This window comes from Motacilla alba, chromosome 1A (genome assembly GCF_015832195.1).
Source record: "Motacilla alba alba isolate MOTALB_02 chromosome 1A, Motacilla_alba_V1.0_pri, whole genome shotgun sequence".
Lineage (NCBI taxonomy): Eukaryota > Metazoa > Chordata > Aves > Passeriformes > Motacillidae > Motacilla > Motacilla alba.
This window is the reverse complement of record NC_052031.1, coordinates 57,742,807-57,763,346: the sequence shown is the minus strand read 5'-3', so window position 1 is coordinate 57,763,346 and position 20,540 is coordinate 57,742,807. Positions and strand designations below refer to the sequence as shown.

The 20,540-nt window shown below is 46.6% G+C and overlaps 2 protein-coding genes across 2 annotated transcripts; both read left to right on the top strand.

Annotated features, from left to right (window-relative positions):
- The first annotated feature begins 361 nt into the window (after positions 1–361).
- LOC119708757 (killer cell lectin-like receptor subfamily B member 1B allele B) lies at positions 362–8,256 on the top strand. Its single transcript, XM_038155559.1, has 7 exons — positions 362–542; positions 2,553–2,627; positions 3,182–3,268; positions 5,073–5,132; positions 5,701–5,843; positions 6,476–6,585; positions 7,126–8,256. Exons 1-7 carry the CDS (start codon positions 461–463, stop codon positions 7,274–7,276), a joined length of 708 nt encoding a protein of 235 aa, XP_038011487.1. The 5' UTR covers positions 362–460; the 3' UTR covers positions 7,277–8,256.
- A 248-nt stretch (positions 8,257–8,504) lies between these two features.
- On the top strand, positions 8,505–19,989 carry LOC119708756 (killer cell lectin-like receptor subfamily B member 1B allele A). Its single transcript, XM_038155558.1, has 9 exons — positions 8,505–8,665; positions 10,101–10,202; positions 11,487–11,606; positions 13,055–13,144; positions 15,261–15,353; positions 17,057–17,116; positions 17,682–17,824; positions 18,457–18,566; positions 19,101–19,989. Exons 1-9 carry the CDS (start codon positions 8,584–8,586, stop codon positions 19,249–19,251), a joined length of 951 nt encoding a protein of 316 aa, XP_038011486.1. The 5' UTR covers positions 8,505–8,583; the 3' UTR covers positions 19,252–19,989.
- Positions 19,990–20,540: the final 551 nt, after the last annotated feature.

Here is a 20,540-nt window from a genome sequence, read left to right as displayed (position 1 = left end):
TTCCAGTTGCTGCCTTAAGCACTTTTTGTGCTTCCCAAACAGGCTGGACCAATCCCCCATTCTGATCCCCATTTTGCCTCCAGAATTCCCTTATACAGAAGCAGACAATGTCTGTGAGTTGCACAGAGCCCACAGTGCTCAGGACACAGCAGGGCATGTTTTGTGTGGGGGTGGGTGAAGCTTTGGGAACTCAAGACACTTCCAATCCAGAACCACTTCCCAACTCAGGTGACTTCAGGGAGGCCGTGAACTTGTGTTTCCTCATGCTACTGACATAAACCCCTGTGCCATCAAAAGATGTAGTGGAAATAGACTTCTAATTAGAAGTTGATGTGTGACCGGAAGAATCAAGAACTTCCTGCTGAAGGTTAGAGAGGGGAGGGAGCTCTGAGTTGTAGCCAGCCCAGGGTGTCACTGTCAGAACAGCCGAGGCAGGGAAAAAGGAGAAGCGGGAATAAGAATGGCAGAAAATGTCCTTTATGCTGACCTGAACTTGCCTGAACCAACCAGACCCAGAATCCTGACGGTCCCTGATGTCCAAGGTAGGTCCAGTGCTGAGCACTGAGCTTTCTTTGCAGTCTCCAGTCCCTCTCCCACATGTGTTGAGAGAGTTCCTTGGAGCACCAAATCCCAAAGAGCACAAGGGAAACATGAGGGCCAGGGCTGGAAAACTGCATGTGGAGTGTCCAGAGAGGGACACTTTGTATGTATTTACAAAGGCAAGTTGTTGGAAGATCTACTTTTCTCTTGCTAAGGTGCAAGTGTGAGGCAGTGTCTCTGGTGAGATATTAAGAGTCATTTTTACCCATTTTGGAGACCATTCCAGAGCTGAACATCCATTGCTCCTGGCCCTGGCCTGTTGTCCCCCAGCAGACTGAGATTCCTGCCGCAAACTGCTCAGGATGGAGTGGCTGCTGTTGCTGGTGCTCACAGCAGTCTCCTGCACAGCTGTTCCTGCTCCCTGAGCACAGCAGACACTGCCTGGGGGCTTCTCCTCCTGCTCTGGATGTACCAACTGCTTGTTGAATGCACAAGTGTGAAATGTTTCATGGACAGCTTTAGTCTCATTTAGGATCAAACATTTTGCAAAATTCTTACCTCTGATTATTTCTTTCTTTAATGAGTTAAAAATTGTTTCAAATATGTTTGCACTGGTTTTGCAGTATCTGTCATAAAGGTACATGCTGTAAATTAACAGACGGCATACAGTGTGTCTCTGTATTTCATTTTCACTTTTCTTTCCTTTCCTTCTAACCCTGCTTTCTCTCTGGCAGAAATTATTTCTTGCCATCAAATGCTTGTCTTTTGCACAAAGTGTGAACCCTCTGCATGTCTTTTTGGATGTGTGGAGTTTCTAACAGCCCAGGAAATGGGGTTGTACCACCCCTTTTAACAGATGAATGCAGGGCTCAATTGACCACAACTGATGTCACCTGATTACAAGTTCCATTTTCCTTAGAATTTAACCCATGTATTCCTATTCAGACTTTTGATAGATTTCTAGTAACATTTGGGTGTTTCTCTGCTTGTGCCTTTCTGGGAAACCCCTACCAACTCTTCTATGTGTTCACTGAAATGATGCACAAGAGTTCCCAGATATTGTCTCCATCTTCTGAAAAGAGCTCAAAACCCTGACTTCTGTCTTAGTCCAATGCACTGACAGAGCCCAGGAGGCTCAGTGTTGTATATCACGATGACTTGGAGAGTTTTATAACATTGCAATATCCTATTTTTGACTTTCTACCAACTTTTTTTCTCCCTCTGACCTTTCTTTCCTCTTCATATGTTTTCTTCCCTGCTGCTTTGTATTTATTACCTGCAGATGATAGAATAGGTTTCAGTATTTTCCCTGTTATCTTGTTAATTTAGATAAAATCTCAAACCCCTCCAAATTTAGCACAATCTGCAATTTTCAGGCTTTGATCTTTTAGTCATTCTCACCATTCCTGTCTGGATGAACAACCTCAGGCCACCCTTGGCACTTTCCTCCCTTTTTGTCAAGACTGACAATGTGAGTGTGTGCTCCTGTCCCCTCTGGTATTGTCTGCCTTGAAGAGAAACCAGATCTGTTCCTGCCTCTGGCAAGTGCTCCAAGGGTGAAAGTGTCCTCATGGAACATGGAATCAGAAAATCCTGAGCTGGAAGGGACACACAAAGATCATCCAGTCCAACTCCTGGCCCTGCACAGATACCTTCTGTGCATCCCTGAGAGTGTTTTCCAAATGCTACTTGAGCTCTGGCAGCCTTGGGGCCGTGACCATTCCCTGTGGAGCCTGTTCAGTGCCCCAGCACCCTCTGGGGGAAGAACCTTTCCCTGATATCCAACCTGACCCTGTCCTGACACAGCTCCAGCTGTTCTCTTGGGTCCTGACCCTGGTCATCACACAGCACAGATCAGTGCCTGTAATGGAGAAAAATATAATTTGTGGATAGTTAACCACAGTCATATCAACCAGATGCTGTCCTGTGTTCAGCATTTCTCACAACTTCAGTCATTTTTGTTTCATTTAAATTGATTCTCAGCTCTCTCTGTTCTCTGATCTTGTTCCCAGGCTCAGGTTGTACCTACGCAGAAGTGAAAGTGAAAGCCCAAGACACAAATGCTGCAGCAAACTGCAAATCATCAGGTGAGTTTGGCTGTCTGATAAAGTGATGGGAATTTAAAAAAGAAGGGCAGAGGAGCTGATCCTGATGCCCCAAACATGCAGTGACACAAAACCATGAGGAGGCAGGAGGATACAATTGTCTGCTTTCCACACTCAGAGCAGGGGCAGCTGAGGTGTTGCATTCTGTGCCCCTAAACACTTGTTGGCTTTCCTGGCAAAGGAATAGAAGGATGTGATGGGCCACACCCTGACCCCCCTGAGCCCAGGCTCCTGTCCCCAGCAGCAGGGGAAAGTGAACAAAGGAAATGAGGAAGCAGAGGGAGGACATTGACAGAGGGGACTCTCCTCCTTTCCACCTCTCCTCAAACCCATGTCAGGTTGGGATCTCTTCAGTTCCCTGAGCACAGGGCTCCAGAGTCAGTGGGGAAGCACCAGGACATTCAGCCTGGCTCCAGCCTGCAGGTCTGGAAGGCCCCAGAGTCCCAGTGGAAGCCTGAAAAGGCACCTTGGAATGCAGGAGAAAGGGGCTTCTGTCCAGCTGTTCCCCGGATGTTTATTTTTCTGTCCCTTTGTAGGTAAAAGCTGTTGTTCCAGAAAACATGTTGCTATATTGGTGGTGATAATCCTCGTACTGGTCCTGGCAGTATATTTAATAATCACGTGTAAGTTCTTTTGTTAGCGTCATAACAGCAATTTATTTGTGTTACTGACTGATGTCTAGGCCATGACATCCAAAGCCAGTAGGAACAGGAGTTTGGTTTGAAGGCAAAGGACAGCAGTTTTTAGCCAGCCATGACTGTAAGAGGAAATCTCTAAGAGAGTTGAGTGGTTTGATGACGGAGAAGGAAGACTTGCACATCCGATGATGATCAACAAGTCTCAAACTTTATTGATAGGCACACCTATTTATATTGATGTTAATGAGGCTAATACATATTGCAAAAGGCGAGCTCATTATTGGTTAGTTACTACTTATCAGCCAGCTACACCTACATCTGCATTCTTGTAGTAATACTGTTACAACTTTTCTGCTTTTCTTCATATTTCTAGCTAAAGATCTTCCTCCTTATCCTGCTGTTGCACCAAGGGCACAGTGTCCTTGCCTTATACAGAAACTGACTGCTGACTCCTATACTTGTCTCCTTCTTGCTTAACCAAGTGTATTATGTCTATATGGCCTCTCTCAGCTAGCCAACTGTCCACAAAACTCTCCACAGTTTGAAAGTTTAAAATTCCAACAGATAAAAAAGCCAAAATCCCAATGAAAATCTGATAACATTCAAATGACAAAGAATTTATTATACAAATGTTTTGAAGAAACAAGTTTAGATTTGATAATGCCTACCAGTAATACAATTGCTAAGTGCAAGAATTCCACAAGCTGATGAGGTTGTATCATGAGACCAAGATGCGCATAACACCAAAAATCTTAAAATAATTATGAATTAAAGTTCATTTGAAAGGAAGATCTAAATCACATCTTACAGGAGTTTCCTTAAGATCATAAAAAATTTTGAGCTATGTAAAAAGATAAATTATGTTTTGTAGGAAAAAATCTTACTTCCCTCAGAAAAAAACCAAAATAGACCCAATTGTTATTTCCTTTAAAAGTTTTCAAAGAACCATTTTTAAATTTCAGATGGTTTTGCTTCTTTCTATCCATCCTTTGATAGCTGAGAAAGCTTGTGAAGCTTCCACAACCAATCCCTCTCAAGTCCCAGACTTTCCACCTGCTCAGAGATGCACATGGGGAACACATGGCAAAGCTTTTGATCCTTGGAACTTAAAAAACAGGGCTGGGGGAGGCAAGTCATTATTTTTTAAGGAAAAGAATTCAGGATTGATTTCTGACAGTGCCCTGACATTTATAAATGTCAAACAGCAAAGGGTGGGGCAAATACAAACAAATAATAAACCAACAGAAAACAAAAAGATGTAATTTTTATTTAATAGAGCTTTAAGTCAAACATTGAAAGAGGGGTCCTTACACTAACATCCAGGACTGCCTTTAGTTACAATTCTTTTGTGAGGCTCAGTACTGGCTCAGAATGGCTACAGACCGTAAAAAGTACTCCTAAGAAACTTGAGATCTAGATAAAACTTGAGAAATGAAATCAAGGTAGTTTTCATGTTCAAAAGCACACAGGTTTCACTTGTTCTCCACATAAAAACTCTTGCATTTTGAGTTAGTTCTAAGTTTTAGTTTTGTATGAATTTTCCATAGGGTCTTGTTAACAAAGACACTGTTATTAAGATATAACACATTTAAATGAACTCAAGTGATGCCTTTTACTCAGTGGAACCTGAACTGACCATTTTATGATTTTCATAGTAGACTGATGAGCAAAGAGGCAGAGTTTGCATTCTGTGTTGGGTGATGGGGGCTCAGAGAGGTCCAGCAGAGCTCTGGCAGTGTGTGGCAGAGTGGTCATTCCTTGCAAGCAGAAATTGTGTTCTTATTTCCAGATGGTCCAACTGCAAACAGCCAACAGGACTCAACAACAACCATCCCTGAAGAGGCACTAGGTAGGCAGTCCTCTGTCATTCCAGAGGGAGTTTCCAGAAGCCCGTGGGATTGAGTGTTAAGGGGTGAGGGTGAAGGTGAGAGTGTGTGACTGGATTTTGTCAAGAAGGGAAACAAAGAGAGAAAACGCCTCTCATCTCAGGAATACAAACCTGATCCTGGACACTCCCAGGAGGAGCTATGGAAGGGACAGGAAGAACAATCCCTCGGGAAGCCCAGCACTGCAGGGAGCAGGATGAATAATGTGCTTCCACAGCTTTTCCAAGGAGCTCCATTACCAGTCTTTGACCTCAGTGCAATTCCCTGTGGCTGTTTAGGAGCTGCTGAGCAAAGATGGGAAAGGCTGGATGATGTTTGCTGTGCTGCTGCCTGTCTGGCTCCTGCCTGCTGATTCTGGGCTGCTATCAGCTCCAGAGGCTGTGGGGGATCCCTGGTGCTCTGCTGACAATTCTCAGCGGGAGCACACAGGCATTTCTGTGGCTGGAATTGCCTCTCTGTCCTCTCTTTTGATGTGGCATCCTTTGGTCAGTGTGAACATGGATTTTGCACACCTCTTCTTCCCTTCTGCAGGCTGCCCCCCACCATGGAAAAAACATGGGAGAAAATGCTACTTCTTTTCTCCAGAGGCGAAAGCAAAGGACTTGAAAGGCTTCCGTGCAGAATGCACTGCCAAGGGCTCAGACCTGGTGGTCATTGACAGCAGGGAAGAGCTGGTGAGATCCAACTCCTGGGGCAGCTGCTCGGGGGGCTGGAGCTGCCTGGCCAAGGGCTGAGCAGTGACACTTGTGCCAGCTCCTGTCACATGTCCTTGGGCTCTGGGACCTGCTGCCAGCCATGGACACCCAGCCCTGGCAGTGGGAGCAAAGCCCTGCACAGGGAGAGGCCTCCTGGGCCTTGGAGTCCTGTCCCTGGAAGCTCCTGGGCCCAGGCCTGATCCCATGGCAAGGAGCAAACTCCCTGCCCAGCTGGCTGGGCTTGAACAGGGATTTAGCACACAGGCCACGGACATTGAACAGACACTTCTTTGTGAGAGCCATGGCTGTGACAAAACCTGAAAAGGCTTTGCCACCCGCATCCAAAGGGAAAAGTGTTCCCAGCTATCAAGTCACACCTGTTAAACTCCAAATGAAGCACATAAGGGCACCACAGGTGTAGCATTACATTTGTTAATATTTGTAAGGGGCCTCCAAAAGGGAGAAATTCATCCTCTGGAGCTGTGGGCAGAGGTGCTGTTGCTGGATGCACCCTGCACTCTCTGTGCCCGCTGTTTAGCACTGAGCCTTCTGTGCCTCTGGGGAAGAAAATGTCATTTTTCATATATTCCCATTGTCGGCTTCCTTTCCAGAGTTACCTGCTCTCACAATCAAGATTTAACTACTACTTACTTGGTCTCACATACTCTCCAGAGGAGCAGAAGTGGAAGTGGATCAACACCGTGGAACATGACCCAGCCATGTGAGCTCCTGCCAGGCAATGTCTGGGAAGAGGAAAATCCCAAAGCAAAGAGCAGAGAGCCCAAGGGAGATCAGACACTGTGGCTTGGGGGAACCTGATTCCTGGAGATGCAGGTGCTTCAGCACATGCCTGGGCCAAGGAAAGGGAGCCTTTTAGGGCCAGGGAACACTGGGCTGTTGTGTAAGGATGGCAGGAGAGGACGCAGCTGGAGTTCTGCTGGAGAATGAAGGATCTGCCTGGATGCAGCTCCAAGGGGAAAGGAAGGAGACAGGAGGCAGGGACAAGAGAGAGGGTGATGTCAGCACCATTGGCTGGAGGGGACCAAAGCAGGGGAATGTTTCTGGATGGAAAAGCATTGCCCAGAAACTCTTATGAAGTTGTGGGGAACAAAAGTGAGGGATAGGATTTGGAAGGAGATTGCAGCAAGGCAGTTCCTGGTCCCAGTGACAGTAACACAGCTTAGCAGCCAGGCCAGGTGTCAACCTTCCTTTCACTGCATGTCAGGAATGTAACCAAATTTGGCTTTTTTCTCCTGCTCAGGTTCAGGATAAGTAGAATTTACCCTGACTATCTCTGCACGGTCATTGGATTTGGTGAAGTACAATCTGCACCTTGTGGTGGATCCACAACAACACAAAATATGTGTGAAAAAGCTGCTACAATGACAAAAAGGCTTCAGAAGGAGAGCTAAAAACAAGAGGTCCAGGCTGATATGTTATGCCCAGCTTCCTGTAGGAACCATGGATGGGATGTGTCTCATTTCTCTTTAGCTGCCCAGTCTCTGCTCCCAGGCTCTCCTGCAGCCTCTCTCCAGACTCGGGGCTGAGCTCAGCCCACCCTTTCCCTGATGGTGTCTGAGCCTGCATGGATCCCCTCTGGAAGAGCTGGCCCTGGCACACAGGAGGAGTCTGGGACTGTCTCATGCCAGAGGTGGCACTTCCAGGCAGGCCCTGCCAGGGCAGAGGACTGCAGCCTGGGGACAGGAGTGATCCCAAACAGATCCTGACTCTGCAAGTCACATCCATCCACAGCCCTGTGTTCCCAGTCCTGCCTGGGCACAAGGAGACCCTTCCCCTCCTGGCCTTGCCTGCAGCCACAAGGGAAGCGCAGCACAGATTTCTGGCTGGGATCCTGTAGGGAAGGACAACCCCACTCCTTGCCAGGATGTGCAGGATAAAGTCAGGTGAGGTTGTGGATAAATCTTGTGCCAGACTGTTCCAAGAGCACAGAGTATCCCAGAGCCTGGGAGGGGAACTGGAATCAGCCCAAAGGAAAGGATCCTACAGCAGCACAGCTCTGGGCATAAAATCAGCCCCAGTCCTGTGTGGGGAAGGAAGGAATGGGAGATTTTGGATCTGCTGGGGAAGGCCACAGGATGGAGACCAGCAAGGCCTGGAGAACAGAGTCCCAACAGAAGCTGAGCTGGACAGAAAACAGGACAATGAAACCCACAGTGACCTGTGAAGAAGCTGCTGAGAAGCATGAGAGTGAATTCCACAGGGAATGGCATCACCATGCTCTGCCCTCTTTTCCTTGGAAATGGATCACAGGACAGGGCAGCTCTATTGATGTGCTCTGGGTGTCCCCAGAGAGCTCCACTCAGCTGTCTGGGCTGACTGCTGGGCCCCTGGACAGTTCCTCTCCTTTCCATTGCATGTAATAAAGCTTTTATTTTCAAAACACAGAGTAGTGCTTGTGTGTGGGTGGGTGAAGCTTTGGGAACTCAAGACACTTCCAATCCAGAACCACTTCCCAACTCAGGTGACCTCAGGGAGGCCGTGGACTTGTATTTCCTCATGTTACTGACATAAAACCCTGTGCCATCAAAAGATGTAGTGGAAATAGACTTCTCTTTTCATTAGAAGTTGATGTGTGACCGGAAGAATCAAGAACTTCCTGCTGAAGGTTAGAGAGGGGAGGGAGCTCTGAGTCGTGGCCAGCCCAGGGTGTCACTGTCAGAACAGCCGAGGCAGGGAAAAAGGAGAAGCGGGAATAAGAATGGCAGAAAATGTCCTTTATGCTGACCTGAACTTGCCTGAACCAACCAGACCCAGAATCCTGACGGTCCCTGATGTCCAAGGTAGGTCCAGTGCTGAGCACTGAGCTTTCTTTGCAGTCTCCAGTCCCTCTCCCACATGTGTTGAGAGAGTTCCTTGGAGCACCAAATCCCAAAGAGCACAAGGGAAACATGAGGGCCAGGGCTGGAAAACTGCATGTGGAGTGTCCAGAGAGGGACACTTTGTATGTATTTACAAAGGCAAGTTGTTGGAAGATCTACTTTTCTCTTGCTAAGGTGCAAGTGTGAGGCAGTGTCTCTGGTGAGATATTAAGAGTCATTTTTACCCATTTTGGAGACCATTCCAGAGCTGAACATCCATTGCTCCTGGCCCTGGCCTGTTGTCCCCCAGCAGACTGAGATTCCTGCCGCAAACTGCTCAGGATGGAGTGGCTGCTGTTGCTGGTGCTCACAGCAGTCTCCTGCACAGCTGTTCCTGCTCCCTGAGCACAGCAGGCACTGCCTGGGGGCTTCTCCTCCTGCTCTGGATGTACCAACTGCTTGTTGAATGCACAAGTGTGAAATGTTTCATGGACAGCTTTAGTCTCATTTAGGATCAAACATTTTGCAAAATTCTTACCTCTGATTATTTCTTTCTTTAATGAGTTAAAAATTGTTTCAAATATGTTTGCACTGGTTTTGCAGTATCTGTCATAAAGGTACATGCTGTAAATTAACAGACGGCATACAGTGTGTCTCTGTATTTCATTTTCACTTTTCTTTCCTTTCCTTCTAACCCTGCTTTCTCTCTGGCAGAAATTATTTCTTGCCATCAAATGCTTGTCTTTTGCACAAAGTGTGAACCCTCTGCATGTCTTTTTGGATGTGTGGAGTTTCTAACAGCCCAGGAAATGGGGTTGTACCACCCCTTTTAACTGATGCATTCACAGCTAACTTGACAGGGAACCACAACTGATGTCACCTGATTACAAAGTTCATTTTCATTATAGTTTCAAGTTTTTATACAGTTTCAATAACATTTTAATCTTTCTCTTCTTGTGCTTTTTTGGAAAACGCCTACCAACTCTTTTCTTATTTGGTGCACAAAAGTTCCCAGATACTGATCTTTTGCTTTCAGAAAAGAGCTGCTTTCATGCCTGGATCCCACTCTCTCTGGGGAGCAGCTCTTTTTACTTCCTCTTTACTGAGCCCCCTCTCCTTCAGGCACCTCCCTCTGTCACCCGCCTACCCTCTGTGTGTCCTTGTGCAATCCAGAGCTTGGAGGACTCTCCTGCTTTTCCCTTCTCCTCAAACCCATGGCAGGTTGGGATCTCTTCAGTGCCCTGAGCACAGGTGACCAGAGGCAGTGGGGAAGCACCAGGACACTCAGCCTGGTCCAGCCTGCCAACCTGGAATGCTCCAGAGTCCCAGAGGGAGCCTGAAAAGCATCTTGGAATGCAGGGGAAAGGGGCTTTTGTCCCGCTCTTCCCCATACCTTTATGTTCCTGCCCCTCTCTAGGTAAAAGCTGTTGTTCCAGAACACGAGGTGCTGCTCTGGTTGCTGTCCTGCTTGTGATCATCCTCCTAGTTGTCATAGCACTGTATCTGACACTCACCACGGGTAAGTCCTGCCAAAAATGTAACTCTGGCAAGTAAATCTGCCACTGACTGATGTCCAGGCCATGACAACCAAAGCCAGGAGGTATGGAAGTCTGGTGTGAAGGCAAAGGACAGCAGTTTTCAGCCAACTATGGCTGTGAGAGGAAATCTGAAAAAGAAATGCCAGGTGGTTTGAAAGTTTTAAAATCCAACAGATAAAAAGCCAAAACCCAAATGAAAACTGACAAGGATCAAACACTGCAGAATTCATGATAGAAATGTTTTGAAGAAACAAGTCAAGATCAGATAATGCCTATCCTTGATCTGATTGCAATCCTTGAGAATATTTTGAGATTATGATATTGCATCATGGCACCCAGGTATGACAACAAAACTCTTAAAATAATTAGGAATAAAAGCTCCTTTGAGAGACACAGCAAAGTTACACCTTCAAGGGATTTTGTTGCCTTACTGAAATAAAAGCCTTGTGCTCAGTGTCTGCCTAGATACACTGAGCTCTTAACAATCTCTGAGCTACCTAGAAAAACACATTAATTCCACAAAGAATGTTTTCCAAAGAAATCATTCTCATCTCCTTGGAAAAAAAATATTCATTATTAGAGCCATATGGTACTTCCTTTAAAAGTTTTCAAGGAATCAGTTTTAACTGCCAGATATTTCTCACTATCTCTTTCCATATTTTGATAATTGAGTAAGTCTGAAAGGTTTTCACAACCAATCACACTCAAGTCCCACAGTCTCCCAGCTACTCATAGTAGTTGCCACAGCGAATAAAAAATGCCTAAAATGCCTTTTAGGTATTTGTTGTAAAACATAGGCTTGGATGGGGTAATTGCTTTTTGTTTTTTAAGGCAAAGTGTATGGGGCACATATCTGATAGTGCTCTGATGTGTATAAAAGGTGCAATACCAGAGCAAGGACAAATTAAAAAGAAATAATAAACCAAGACAACATAAGGAGGCAAAATTAGCTGCATTTAATAGAGCACAAAATATGCTTTCATTGCTGTGGTTCCATGTGTGCTGTGCCTCACATCCACCTCTGCTCTGGGAAGGGCTGGAGCAGTTCTGGGTCAGTTCCAAATTTGGCCCTTTGGAAGGGAACACCTTGGTGAGTGCTGCAGCTCTGAGGCTTGTTTGCAATGAATGAGCAAAGAGGTGCAGTTGGCATTTTGTGTTGGGTGATGGGGGAGCCAAAGAGGTGCAGCAGAGCTCTGACAGTGTGTGGCACAGCGGTCATTCATTGCAAGTAACAATTGTATTCTTATTTCCGGATGTTCCAACAGCAGGCAGCCAACAGGACACCACAGCACTGACCTTCAGCAGCCAAAATGTCTCAACACCATTGTCCCCCACCAGCCAAGAGAACTCCACAAAGTTACCCCCCAGCCATGAGGAGGCACCAGGTAGGCAATCCTCTGTCTGTCCAAAGGGAGTTGGCAGAAGCCTGTTGGATTGATGGTTAAGGGGGACACAAATGAACTCTGTCAGGATTTTATTAAACAAAGTACAACAAAGTACTGACATTAATTGCATAAGCCAGCAGAATGCACTTAAACTGACAGCAAACCTTCTCTCTGTGTGGAGATAGAACCAAGGGGGCTCAGTGCTGGAGAGCAGGATGGTTTTGAGTGTTTCAGAAATATGGAAAATTCTAGGTCTTATGTTGTGCCCACATCATTAAACTCGACACTTGTCCATGTGCATTCTTCCCTGCTGGCTTGTATTTATCATGATCCACATTTAGCATGATCTGCAGTTTTCAGGCTTCCACATTTTAACCATTCTCCACATTTGTGTATGGATGGGAACTGAATGAAACAACCAGAGACCAGCAGTGAAAAGTGAACAACAGCAGATGAGGAAGAAGAGAAAAGGCATTGAAGATACTTTGCTGTCAGAGTTTCACAAGCAAAACTCTCACATTTCCCTCAGGGACTTGCTGGGCCTTCACTCAGGGAATTCCTAATGCCAGAAGCTGTAGAGTCACCATGCCAGAGATATTCAAAGCCTGCCTGTGCATGGTCCTGGACATCCTGCTCTGGCCAACACCTGAGCAGGGGAGCTGGACTCAGGGATGTGAAAAGATCAATTCAAACCTAAACCACTCTGCTGGTGTGTGCTCAGGACAGCAGAGCTGATGTTCCCAGAGATCCTCTAGAAGTTTATTTTCTATTTTCTTATTCTGGTGTGAATTCACTCCAGATCTGTTACGTCCTAGTGCCCAGGTGGAAAGAGAGCTCCAAGAGTGGGGTTAAAAAACAGCATTAGCATTATCTGCCAGCAGGTATCCCTTGGGATTTTTTAGTACATCCATGTTGTATTTAGGCCATCCATTTTACAGTCCTTGTGGCTCCTCACAAGGAACGGCCTTGAACTGAAAGATCTGCCCAGCTCTTACTCAGTCAATCCTGACACTAGGGATTAATTCATCTTCTCTACCATGACTTTCTCTGCTGAATGTTTCCTGCAGAGCCAACCATCCTGCCTGGATCCCACTCTCTCTGGGGAGCAGCTCTTTTTACTTCCTCTTTACTGAGCCCCCTCTCCTTCAGGCACCTCCCTCTGTCACCCGCCTACCCTCTGTGTGTCCTTGTGCAATCCAGGGCTTGGAGGACTGTCCTGCTTTTCCCTTCTCCTCAAACCCATGGCAGGTTGGGATCTCTTCAGTGCCCTGAGCACAGGTGACCAGAGGCAGTGGGGAAGCACCAGGACACTCAGCCTGGTCCAGCCTGCCAACCTGGAATGCTCCAGAGTCCCAGAGGGAGCCTGAAAATCTGTCTTGGAATGCAGGGGAAAGGGGCTTCTGTCCAGCTGTTCCCCTAATGTTTATTTTATTTCTGTCTCTCTCTAGGGAAAAGTTGTTGTTCCACAACACGAGTTGCTGTCCTGGTTACTGAGATAATCCTGCTCCTGCTCATTGTTGTGTGCCAGATACTCCCATGTAAGTGCTACAAATGAAATAGCAGCAATGACTTTGTGTCTCTCTGCCACTGATTGAGGGGCAGGCCATGACATCCAAGGCCAGGAGGAATGAAAGTCTGGTTTGAAGGTAAAGGACAGCAGTTTTTAGCCAAGCATGGCTGACAGAGGAAATGTGTAAGAGAATGGAGTGATTTGAAAGTTTAAAATTGCAACAGAAAAAAAAGATAAAACCCAATTGAAAACTGCCAATGTTCAAACACTGATAAATTTATTATACCAATGTTTTGAAGAAACAAAATAACATAATGCCTTTTGGTCTTTTAATTGGGATATGTGAGAATATTTCAAGGTGATGATAACTAGTTATGACATCAAGATGTGGCACCAAAAGTCTTAAAAGAATTAAGAATAAAAGCTCATTTGAAAAAGACAGCAAAGTTCAAAGTTACATCTTAAAAAGAGTTGTTTTCATCCTATTCAAATAAAATACTTTTCCTCAAGTTCTGTAAGCATACCCAATTTATATAACAACACATTATATTTCAGATAAAGAAATCACCATCATCTCCTTCCAGAAAAATAAAAAAAAAATCAGAGCCATGTGGTACTTCCTTTGAAAGTTTTCAAGGAATCACCTTTAAATTTCATATGGTTTTGCTCATTACTTTCCATCCTTTGATAGTTCAGCAAACTTGAGACACTTCCACAATCAATCACAGATTCTGACTAAATCATGCAAATTAAGTTCAGAAACTCAGTGACACCAAGGGCTTCACACATAAACCTCAGCATAAAGCACTTCTGATACCAAAATACACAGAAAATCTTGGGAGACCAAGAAAATGTTCCCAGTGCAGCTTCACTTGCAGAGAATAGCAACCAATTCCCTTGGATCTGGGAGACAGGTTTGGAGCATGAAAAAGCATATTTGGTATTGAAGTAATTTTATAAGTGTAAAAGGTTTCATTACTTAAAAGCTCAGTTTATTTAATGCCATTTAATTTCATCAGATAGGAGGAAAATGCAATGTGTTGGCATCAGGGATCCCGGATCTCTTCTAGGTCCCAAGGCAGTGCTCTTTAAATACCATCCAGATCTGATGGTTGGTGCCTCTTACTCACATCCAGACAAACTTCTGACTGCCAGAGTCACCTCACTGACACAGTTTGGCAGTTCTCCAGGAAATTCAGTCTTCCCAAGTCACTGTTACTTGGGATGGATCCTGCACTCCTGGGTCTGGCTGTAACCCTACCTGCCCATGGGTAGTGGGGGATGAATTCCCTGGTTTGCTTTGCTTGCATTCATGGCTTCTCCTCTTCTACTAAACCACCTTTATCTCAGCCCAGGAGTTTTGCCACTTTTACCCTTGCCCATCTCCCTTCTCCTCTCTCCCATGGAGGGGGCAGGGAGCCAGTGGCTCCATGGGGATTTTTGCCAGCTGGTGTCCAATGGCAGCAGGCCCAGAGCTGCTCCTGGGGCTCCAGGAGATGCCATACAGCTCTGAATGATCCCCTCTCCCAGGGGCTGCTGAGTCTGTGTTTGATGTCCCCAGGACAGGCTTTGCCTTCTGGGCTGCCAGGGCACTGCGGGCTCCCCCTGAGGCTGGTGCTGAGCAGCACATCAGGCTGGGCATGGGACTGCTCCTGGCAGATCCCATCTGCCCTCGGCACCAAAGCCAAATCAATCTGGCATCTTCAACGGGGAATTGCTGCTTGCTGAAAGGTTGGATGGATCCTCCCACAATTACTGCCAGCACCATGTCCCCAGAGCTGCCACCTCCTGCTCTAGGAAAACATGAATCCTGCAGGAATGAAAAACCTGGGAACCCAGGAGCTTGTCTTAGTTAGGCTGAATCATTCCAGCTGAAATTTTTGCATATTCTTCTGCACTTTCTGAAACAGGCAGGACCAATCCCCTCTCCTGATGATGACTCTCCAGCTTTTCACATCTCCTCAAACCCATGGCAGGTTGGGATTTGTTCAGTTTCCTGAGCACAGGTGACCAGAACCAGCGGGAAAGCAGGTCTGGAAGGCCCCAGAGTCCCAGTGGAAGCCTGAAAAGGCATCTTGGAATGCAGGGGAAAGAAGCTTCTGTCCCGCTCTTCCCCTAATGTTTATGTTTCTGTCCCCCTGTAGGCAAAAGCCATTGTTCCAGAACACAAGTTGCTGTCCTGGTTGTTGTCCTGGTTCCCATTGTACTGGCCCTAATCCTGTCTTGGACACTCCCACGTAAGTCCTACTAAAAATGTAACACTGGCAATTAATTTGTGTCTTTCTGCCACTGACTGATGTCCAGGCCATGCCATCCAAAGCCAGGAGGAACAGGAGTCTGGCGTGAAGGCCAAGGACAGCAATTTTTAGCCACCCATGGCTGTAGGAGGAAATCTGCAAAAAGCCAAGGGGTTTGAAGGTTCAAAATTCCAAAAGAATAAACGCTGTGACAAAAGGGAAAACAACAATGCTCAAACACTGCAGAATTTATGATAAAAATGTTTTGAAGAAACCAGTAAAGATCAAATAATGCCTATTGGACCTATGACTGCAATCCTTGAGAATATTTCAAGGTGATGATCTTGTTTTATGACACAGGGATGTGACACCAAAAATCTTACAATACTTATGAACTAAATCTCATTTCAAAGAGGCATCAAAATCAGAACTTAAAGTAATTTATTTGCAGCTTACTTAAATGAAAACCTTGTGCTCAAATTCTGCACTGAGTTCATAAAATTTTTTAACTTACATAAACTATAAATTATTTTTAACATCACCAGAAAAAAATGGATCCAATTGATATTTTCTCTGAATGTTTTCAAGGTATCATTATTAAATTTCAGATGTCTTTTCTTCTTTCTATCCATTGGTAGCTGAGAAAGCTTGAGAAGTTTCCACAACCTATCCCTCTCAAGTCCCAGAGTTTGCCACCTGCTCAGAGATGCACATGGGGAACACATGGCAAAGCCTTTGATCCTTGGAACTCAAAAAACAGGGCTGGGGGAAGCAAGTCATCCTTCTTTTTCAAGGCAAAGAACTCAGGATTGATGTCTGAAAGTGCCCTGACATTTATAAAATGTCAAACATCAAATGGTGGGAAAAATAAAAACAAAATCTAAACCAGGACAATGTAATGAACTGTAATTAACATTTAATGGAGCGTTAACATTGAAAGAGGAGTCATTAGACTTGGATCCAGGGCTGGCTTTAGTTACAGTTCCTTTGTGGGTTCAGTACTGTCCTGGTGACCTGGTATACATATATATACATACATGCATATATATATATATATATATATATATATATATACACTAAGAAACTTGACAGCTAGATCACCTCAAGAAACTAAATAATTTTTAAGATACAACTTGTGTGAATGAACTCAAGTGCTGCCTTTTAGTCAGTGGAACCTGACCTGACCATTTTATGACTTCTGTACTAGACTCATTGTCTTTGCAGGCCCCCCGCTGGGTAATAATTAGCATTGACTCCATGATTCTCAGAAGGCTGATCAATCACTTTATTATACTATACCTATTAAGAAACCCATCGTCCTTACAGACAATCATGAAACAGGTGGACCAAATTGGTCCTTCAATCTAAACACCATCACCATTGGCCAATTAAGAAACCTCCAAATGGTAAACAAATCACCATAACACAGTCCACAAGTTCACAACAAGACATGCAGCAAGTGAAGACTAGAATTGTTTATCATTCTTTTCTCTGATCTTCTCAAAGACTTGCCAAGGATGATGCCTGGGAAAGTTGTGCATTTCTCCCTGTGGCCAGAGAGCTGCTGCCACAACTCATGAGCAAAGAGGCAGAGTTTGCATTCTGTGTTGGGTGATGGGGGCTCAGAGAGGTCCAGCAGAGCTCTGGCAATGCGTGGCAGAGTGGTCATTCCTTGCAAGCAGAAATTGTGTTCTTATTTCCAGGTGGTCCAACTGCAAACAGCCAACAGGACTCAACAACAACCATCCCTGAAGAGGCACTAGGTAGGCAGTCCTCTGTCATTCCAGAGGGAGTTTCCAGAAGCCCGTGGGATTGAGTGTTAAGGGGTGAGGGTGAAGGTGAGAGTGTGTGACTGGATTTTGTCAAGAAGGGAAACAGAGAAAGAAAACGCCTCTCATCTCAGGAATACAAACCTGATCCTGGACACTCCCAGGAGGAGCTATGGAAGGGACAGGAAGAACAATCCCTCGGGAAGCCCAGCACTGCAGGGAGCAGGATAAATAATGTGCTTCCACAGCTTTTCCAAGGAGCTCCATTACCAGCCTTTGACCTCAGTGCAATTCCCTGTGGCTGTTTAGGAGCTGCTGAGCAAAGATGGGAAAGGCTGGATGATGTTTGCTGTGCTGCCTGTCTGGCTCCTGCCTGCTGATTCTGGGCTGCTATCAGCTCCAGAGGCTGTGGGGGATCCCTGGTGCTCTGCTGACAATTCTCAGCGGGAGCACACAGGCATTTCTGTGGCTGGAATTGCCTCTCTGTCCTCTCTTTTGATGTGGCATCCTTTGGTCAGTGTGAACATGGATTTTGCACACCTCTTCTTCCCTTCTGCAGGCTGCCCCCCACCATGGAAAAAACATGGGAGAAAATGCTACTTCTTTTCTCCAGAGGGGAAAGCAAAGGACTGGAATGGCTCCCGTGCAGAATGCACTGCCAAGGGCTCAGACCTGGTGGTCATTGACAGCAGGGAAGAGCTGGTGAGATCCAACTCCTGGGGCAGCTGCTTGGGGGGCTGGAGCTGCCTGGCCAATGGCTGAGCAGTGACACTTGTGCCAGCTCCTGTCACATGTCCTTGGGCTCTGGGACCTGCTGCCAGCCATGGACACCCAGCCCTGGCAGTGGGAGCAAAGCCCTGCACAGGGAGAGGCCTCCTGGGCCATGGCATCCTGTGCCTGGAGGCTCCTGGGCCCAGGCCTGATCCCATGGCAAGGAGCAAACTCCCTGCCCAGCTGGCTGGGCTTGAACAGGGATTTAGCACACAGGCCATGGACATTGAACAGACACTTCTTTGTGAGAGCCATGGCTGGGACAAAACCTGAAAAGGCTTTGCCACCCCCATCCAAAGGGAAAAGTGTCCCCAGCTATCAAGTCACACCTGTTAAACTCCAAATGAAGCACATAAGGGCACCACAGGTGTAGCATTACATTTGTTAATATTTGTAAGGGGCCTCCAAAAGGGAGAAATTCATCCTCTGGAGCTGTGGGCAGAGGTGCTGTTGCTGGATGCACCCAGCACTCTCTGTGCCCGCTGTTTAGCACTGAGCCTTCTGTGCCTCTGGGGAAGAAAATGTCATTTTTCATGTATTCCCATTGTCGGCTTCCTTTCCAGAGTTACCTGCTCTCACAATCAAGATTTAACTACTACTTCCTTGGTCTCACATACTCTCCAGAGGAGCAGAAGTGGAAGTGGATCAACACCGTGGAACATGACCCAGCCATGTGAGCTCCTGCCAGGCAATGTCTGGGAAGAGGAAAATCCCAAAGCAAAGAGCAGAGAGCCCAAGGGAGATCAGGGACTGTGGCTTGGGGGAACCTGATTCCTGGAGATGCAGGTGCTTCAGCACATGCCTGGGCCAAGGAAAGGGAGTCTTTCAGAGCCAGGGAACACTGGGCTGTTGTGTAAGGATGGCAGGAGAGGACACAGCTGGAGTTCTGCTGGAGAATGAAGGATCTGCCTGGATGCAGCTCCAAGGGGAAAGGAAGGAGACAGGAGGCAGGGACAAGAGAGAGGGTGATGTCAGCACCATTGGCTGGAGGGGACCAAAGCAGGGGAATGTTTCTGAATGGGAAAGCATTGCCCAGAAACTCTTATGAAGTTGTGGGGAACAAAAGTGAGGAATGGGAGGGAGGTTCCAGCAAGGCAGTTCCTGGTCCCAGTGACAGTAACACAGCTTAGCAGCCAGGCCAGGTGTCAACCTTCCTTTCACTGCATGTCAGGAATGTAACCAAATTTGACTTTTTTCTCCTGATCAGGTTCAGCATACGTGGAATTTACCATGACTATTTCTGCACGGTCATTGGATTTGATGAAGTACAATCTGCACCTTGTGGTGGATCCACAACAACACAAAATATGTGTGAAAAAGCTGCTACAATGACAAAAAGGCTTCAGAAGGAGAGCTAAAAACAAGAGGTCCAGGCTGATATGTTATGCCCAGCTTCCTGTAGGAACCATGGATGGGATGTGTCTCATTTCTCTTTAGCTGCCCAGTCTCTGCTCCCAGGCTCTCCTGCAGCCTCTCTCCAGACTCGGGGCTGAGCTCAGCCCACCCTTTCCCTGATGGTGTCTGAGCCTGCATGGATCCCCTCTGGAAGAGCTGGCCCTGGCACACAGGAGGAGTCTGGGACTGTCTCATGCCAGAGGTGGCACTTCCAGGCAGGCCCTGCCAGGGCAGAGGACTGCAGCCTGGGGACAGGAGTGATCCCAAACAGATCCTGACTCTGCAAGTCACATCCATCCACAGCCCTGTGTTCCCAGTCCTGCCTGGGCACAAGGAGACCCTTCCCCACCTGGCCACAGCCTGGCCTTGCCTGCAGCCACAAGGGAAGCGCAGCACAGATTTCTGGCTGGCATCCTGTAGGGAAGGACAACCCCACTCCTTGCCAGGATGTGCAGGATAAAGTCAGGTGGGGTTGTGGATAAATCTTGTCCCAAACTGTTCCAAGAGCACACAGTATCCCAGGGCCTGGGAGGGGAATTGGAATCAGCCCAAAGGAAAGGATCCTACAGCAGCACAGCTCTGGGCATAAAATCAGCCACTGTCCTACATGTGGAAGGGAAGGAATGTGAGATTTTGGATCTGCTGGGAAAGGCCACAGGATGGAGACCAGCAGAGACCAGCAAGGCCTGGAGAACAGAGTCCCCAACAGAAACTGAGCTGGACAGAAAACAGGACAATGAAACAGAACAATGAAACCCATAGTGACCTGTGAAGAAGCTGGTCGAAAGTGTGAAGAGTGAATTCCACAGGGAATGGCATCACCATGCTCTGCCCTCTTTTCCTTGGAGATTGGTCACTATAGGAAATGATGCCTGAAGGCTTTTCTTGCTCAGAAATGTTCAAGTCAACAGCAGAAACAGGTGGCACCAGGAAAACAGAGCTGTTATCAGGAAAGAGGGAATGTCACCTAAACTCTGCCCATGTTCTTCAGCGGCTCTTGGGACCCTGGGCCTTTTGTGACTCCAAGAATATTTCTTCTTGCTGTGTCCTTTAGGCAGAATCATTCCTCCTTTATTGGTGCCTTTCATGGCTCTCTTCTTCAGCTGCAGGGTGGAGAAAGCTCTGTGAAGTTCTTGAAGAAGTGACACTCATAGCCTGGTTTAGCACTGGGAAAAAAATTTGCTCAATCAAAAAATCTATACCCAGCATGCTGTGGCCATTGGAAGTGAAAATGGAATCCTACAGGAAAAGC